The sequence below is a fragment of the Neophocaena asiaeorientalis genome, unplaced genomic scaffold, assembly GCF_003031525.2.
Source record: "Neophocaena asiaeorientalis asiaeorientalis breed wild unplaced genomic scaffold, Neophocaena_asiaeorientalis_V1.1 C49254956, whole genome shotgun sequence".
NCBI classification, from domain to species: Eukaryota; Metazoa; Chordata; class Mammalia; order Artiodactyla; family Phocoenidae; genus Neophocaena; species Neophocaena asiaeorientalis.
Genome location: NW_020185297.1, coordinates 1 through 6,040, shown reverse-complemented (window position 1 = coordinate 6,040; position 6,040 = coordinate 1). Strand labels below are relative to the sequence as shown.

General features: G+C 32.0%; 1 protein-coding gene across 1 annotated transcript; it reads left to right on the top strand.

Moving 5' to 3' along the window:
* Positions 1-2,127: 2,127 nt before the first annotated feature.
* Positions 2,128-5,929, top strand: LOC112392097 (bromodomain adjacent to zinc finger domain protein 2B-like; the record flags this gene model as incomplete). Its single annotated transcript, XM_024733624.1, has 3 exons — positions 2,128-2,734; positions 4,389-4,682; positions 5,869-5,929. Coding segments are annotated over 3 exons (962 nt in total), but the record flags the coding sequence as incomplete, so codon positions are not given.
* Between the last annotated feature and the right edge of the window lie 111 nt (positions 5,930-6,040).

The following is a 6,040-nucleotide window of genomic DNA, read 5'->3' as shown; positions in this document are numbered from 1 at the left end:
GCGGACTCTCAACCACTGTGCCACCAGGGAAGCCCCAAGGGGATATCTTAAAGTAGCAGGACACTTGCTGCTATACAGGTCTCTTTTTTCTCCCCTCCTACTTTATGTACACCCCTAATATCAAAAAAGATGGCATGTTTGCTGTAAAAGAGTTACTGATACTAGTCTTGGGATAAAATACAGTGATCGTTGGTTATTTTCGAAAACCTTCAGATATCAGCATATGAGAAGTGATTCTTCAGAGTTATAGAGTGAGGAACAATTTCAAAAAATTAAAATATAAAATTTAAAACTAAAAGGAAAGTTTTTATTTTCATTACTCTTTTGATCCTATGTATTTGGAAGGAATATTTACTACCTATTAAAAAAAGAATACAAAATGATTATGTGACAAAATTTTGTTCTAAGAAATGAAAATACACTAAATTTTTCTGCTGAAAATTTAAATCAGTATATGTATAAAATATGAAGTATAAGTACATTATATGTATACTCACATAATATAACATAAAATATTTATGTTTCATATAAATATTAAGTAAAATTATATTAAAATATCTTATATAAAAATTTTGCCATAAAATTCTTTTAAAAAGGTAAACACAATTATGTAGTATAATATTCCATATTTTATTCACTGAATAAATACCAATTAGGCAGTTTCTCTTTGTGAGGCATTGCCTTATGTATCAATACAAATATAATGTGACAGTCTTTGTTTACAAAGTACTAACTTAATTTTCTAAACAAATACAGTGAGGATAAGTTAAATAAGATAAAGAAGTTTATATGGGAATTTCTTACTGCTTATTAGTACCGGTGCTTTAAAATATTTAATAAGTCATTCTATATGGCATTCCATCTGCATTTATACTTGTGAAATAACCCACCACAAGGCTTTGCTGACTTGAGTGTTAACAGCCCGGGTCCAATGCTGACAGTACTGCTGATTTTAATTTCAAGGCAACCATTTTCATTACAGAATTTTACCTTTCAAAATTCAACTCTATTTCTATTAACTTGATATTTTAATCATACTATTTCGGTTTGTTTTTTTATATTTTAATTATACAAATTTAATGAAATTCATATGATGTTATTCTTTTCATGAAGATTCTGATAGCCAAATAATTTTTTGTTTCTTATTTACATATGTAAATTTTATGGCTTAATGGTTTACAAAATAATTTTTCCCAAGGAAGGTATAATTTTTCTAAACTATTTTCTAAACTCTTTCCAATGTTAATGTGCTGAAGGCACTCAAAAGTATATCCCACAGAATGTTGAGCCAGCCTTCCCACTAACCTCAAATCATGATTACTGTAGGTAATACAGGATAGAATAAAAGGGGGTATAAGGGAGCTCAAGGATAGAGGCAATGAGTGCTTTGGGCTGGGACAAACAGGGAAAGCTTCTTGGGTTGGATTTTGAAGAATGAACAGGATTTCATCTGCTTAAAATTTATTAGAGGAAGATGTTTCACGCAAAGAAAATGGTGATGGCAAAATGTGGAGGTGGTGAAAGTATGACAGGCACAGGGCATGGCAAATAGCCCACTTGGACAACAAAGGTAGTAGAAAGGAACTTGAGGATCAGGTTTAACTGTTTAGGGTTTATAAAGTTGGCAATGATGGAAGAGGCACTAAAGGTTTTGACCAAAGAGCTAATATAATAAAATACGGCTTATATAACGAGAGAATTGACATTGGCATATAGCATATATTGGGAGTTGGTTAGGAAGAAGTGATAGTACAGCTTAAATCTGAGCAATATTTCAATGAGAGAATCCAAACCACATAGTAATATGGCTGACTTGGAAAAAAGAAAAGTAAAAGATGTTCTCAGAGTTTCAAGTTTGGGTTATTGAGAAAAACGGGAGCTGTAGTAATAAGAGGTGGGCAGTCAGGAAACATGTTTTGAAGCAGAAAGACTAATTGAATTTTTAAATATGTCTAGCAAGATTCAGGAACCAGCTATTCATTATTGCCACTACTTTTATAGCACTTGTATATCATGATTTAAATTTGTATATGAGTAGCTGTGTCAGATACAGAAGGCAAAAAAAGAGTAATTTTTGTTCTTATGGTGCATTATTGTTTTGTTTTTTTAAAACTTATGTTTCAACAGGAACAATATAAACAGACATTCCCAGCTCAGTTAAAGAAACAGGAGTCATCTAAGAGCCTGAAGAAGGTTATTGCAGCTTTGTCAAATCCAAAAGCAACCTCTAGTTCACCAGCACATCCAAAACAAACATTAGAAAACAACCACCCTAATCCTTTCTTGACAAATGCACTTTTAGGTAATCATCAACCAAATGGAGTTATTCAAAGTGTCATTCAAGAAGCTCCTCTGGCACTTACTACCAAAACTAAAATGCAGAGTAAGATTAATGAAAACATTGCTACTTCAAGTAGCACCACTTTTTCCTCACCTGTAAATCTGAGTACAAGTGGGAGAAGAACCCCTGGCAATCAGACAACTGTCATGCCCTCTGCCTCTCCCATACTGCATAGTCAAGGGAAGGAAAAAGCAGTTAGCAATAATGTGAACACAGTAAAAACACAGCATCACTCTCATCCTGCAAAATCTTTAGTGGAACAGTTCAGAGGAACAGATTCAGACATTCCTAGTAGCAAAGATTCTGAAGATTCAAATGAAGATGAAGAGGAAGATGATGAGGAAGAAGATGAGGAAGATGATGAAGATGATGAATCTGATGACAGCCAATCAGGTTATTTTCTACTTTTAAGTTTAAAGTATTTCTCTAAACGCTATGTGAACCAAAGCATTTTAAAGAGGTTCTTCATTCACAGACTGAAAATCATTGTCATTGACTGTGTTTCACACAGCTATGCGCCTTTCTATAATGAGTGGTAAAATACAGGAATAATTGAAATTGGAAATCCTAAATTAAGTTCTCAGCTCTGTTATTCATTTAACATTAAACAAAGAACTTTAAATTGAATATAAATAATTCATGAATTAAGAAATTCAGGAACTTGCTTAATTTTCATTTAATTCATGACCACTCATTTGTCCTTTCTTTTTCATCTCTTCTGCTGCTTGTTATATTGTGTCACTAGATATTTTGAATAAAGGTAAAACTGTAGTCACAGTCATTCAGAAAATACCAAAAACCTATATCCCTATGAATATTTGTTAGCAACACAGAACGTATTTAACAACATATATAGAGTACCCCCTGATTTTATTTTGATTTACTTTCTAGTTTTCTTTTTAATTTCTTTTTGTTTTATTTCCTCTTAACTCTCCTTCTTGTTCCACAGAAGATTGAAAACATAAAATATAAGATAGCTTAAAATTTAAATACAAAGATGAAATACATATCATGAAAGGTTTTGGATTTGTTCCTAGTCAGCCGCAAATCCAATTGTAAATTTTCTATCTACCAATATGAAGAGGAAAATATAGTCAATTATACAATTTAAAAAGTGTCTATAAGGTAAAAACAACCTATTTGCTCAGGGTAAGAACAGCTTTTCCTGATATTTTTCCTAAGGTTCCCATAAACACAACTTTGCATGATAGATCATGGATATCAATATTAATCACTTTCAAAGATAATTTTTATAATGAACTTCAGTGTAGACAGCTAGTACTACACAAAAAACAATTCCACAAAAGCTGTTGTTCTGGGAACGATTAAGATACAGTCCAAGTATTAGTCCTGTGTTATCAAGTTTAACCCAGAAATAGATTTTACATATCTATAGGAATGGATGCATTTATAGGACTACATTGCTAGCATGAACTTAAATTATTAAATCATTAAATTATTCCCCACAGTTATTTCTGTAATCCTAGTCTTTTGTAAAACCTGAGAAACTTGATGAAATCTTGCAGCTAAATAGAATAACTGTAACCCCCAAAGCCAAGCATCTCCCCGCAAAAATTGTTTTCTTTGGCCTCAAAGCCCAGAAGAAAGGGTAATGATAGTTCCAGAGTTCTCTTCCTCATACTGAACCTAGTATACTTCTTAAGCTACTAGAATCTATTAATTTAAATAATCAATTCTGTTTCCTCTATACTTTGGCTTCTTTATTAAATTAAAAGTGCTTTTGAAACCACTAAGCAGAACTCATCATGTGAATACTGTCATGTGAGAAGAACTGTTTTATGATGTAAGTTTTATAATTTGAGTAAAACAGTTACTTTTAATGAAGAACTTTGAGGACTTATGGCCTGCATACATTGTACTCAAATAGCTTTTAAGATAGTAACTTTTACATTTACTCTTCAGAAAAGTTGCTCACTTGAGTTCTCAGTCATAGATGCTGATTCCTGAACTATTCCATTTAGATACAAACTGCAAACTGTTGGTGATTATCTAGTTATAATATACAAATGCTTCTTTTACTTCCCAGAATCAGATAGTAATTCAGAATCAGATACAGAAGGATCAGAAGAGGATGATGATGATGATAAAGACCAAGATGAATCAGATAGTGATACTGAAGGAGAGAAAACTTCAATGAAACTGAATAAAACAACTTCCTCTGTCAAAAGCCCTTCCATCAGTCTCACAGCTCACTCAACACCTCGTAACCTCCACATAGCAAAAGCCCCAGGCTCTGCTCCTGCTGCCTTATGTTCTGAATCCCAGTCACCTGCTTTCCTTGGCACACCTTCTTCCACACTTACTTCAAGTCCACACTCTGGTACCTACACTTTATTTTTATTATTGTGAAGTAGAAGTCAAACCATAACAAGAATTCTTATTTATACAGTGTTCTGGGGATGATCTCACTGGAATCAAGGGCTAGATTTTAGGTTGGCTAAGAAAGGTCAGCGTGTATTTTCAAAGGATATGACTCATTACCATTTTTATTCTCTGTGCTTCCAATTTAAGGACCTGATTGATGGCAGCTTTTGAGTTTGCATACTTTCCTGTTTTTGTGTTCAGTTTATGCTTCTAGCATTTAGAGTTTGACAGTGGACTTTTTTTGTAATTTATAAAAATGAGCTCACTTGGTTACTTAAGGTACAATTGCATATCTGCCCAACACATAGCCAATGTCATTTGTATTAGTGAGTTAGCATTATTATTCCTTTAACATGCCATATCTTTTTTATCTATTTGACCTTTTATAAACTTGCAGAGGTCTTCATTAAAAGGTTTTACATTAATACTCCCAAATTAATCTCTATTCTCATTCAATAGCTAAGAAAATATAGATGTGTATAGTAAAATATTATATTGTTTTACATATTTCACTGTTTTCTTGAAATTTTCTAGTTTTGTTTTCATTTGCCACAAACCAATATGATATCCTACTAATATAAGATGTGTGCATTTGCATTGGTGAAGCTTGATCATTATCTATGAAAAATTTTCCATATAATCATAATCCTATTCTTTGTACTCTAGATTAATTAAAAGTGTTTTTGACTATAGATTCATATGGCTATAGAAGTTATATTATTTTAAAATCTATGATCCAGATGTTGAAATTTTTCAGCATCTTAAAACTCATATTTTCAAAGAAAACAACTGTACATAGTTTTCCAAAACCTCTATCTGCTATTTTCCTCCTACTTCTTTAGCCATTTCATTAATAACAAAATGATGGGAAAGCTGTATATTTTTACCTTGCATTGTCTTTTCATTAGAGAGGAATACTAGTTATTCTGTCATGCAGACCAAAGAAAAAAGAAAAACACCCTTTACTTTATATACAATGTGTTTTGTTGAAAAGAATCTAAAAATAATGCACAAGTTGCAGAAATACACTAAATAATTCAAGTCATTAAGATATATTAATCAAATAAAAGTTTCAAAACTATCAAAAAATTTTCATGTATGTAAACTAATCTTTTATGTTAACTGGTTGAATTTTCTTGAAGGCACTTCCAAAAGAAGAAGAGTAACAGATGAACGTGAGCTGCGTATTCCTTTGGAATATGGGTATGCAAAATAAGATATATCTTTATATTTCCCCCCACATATTTAGGCATGTTTTTTTTTTGTTTGTTTGTTTGTTTTGTTTTTTGTTTTTTGTTTTTTGCGGTACGCGGG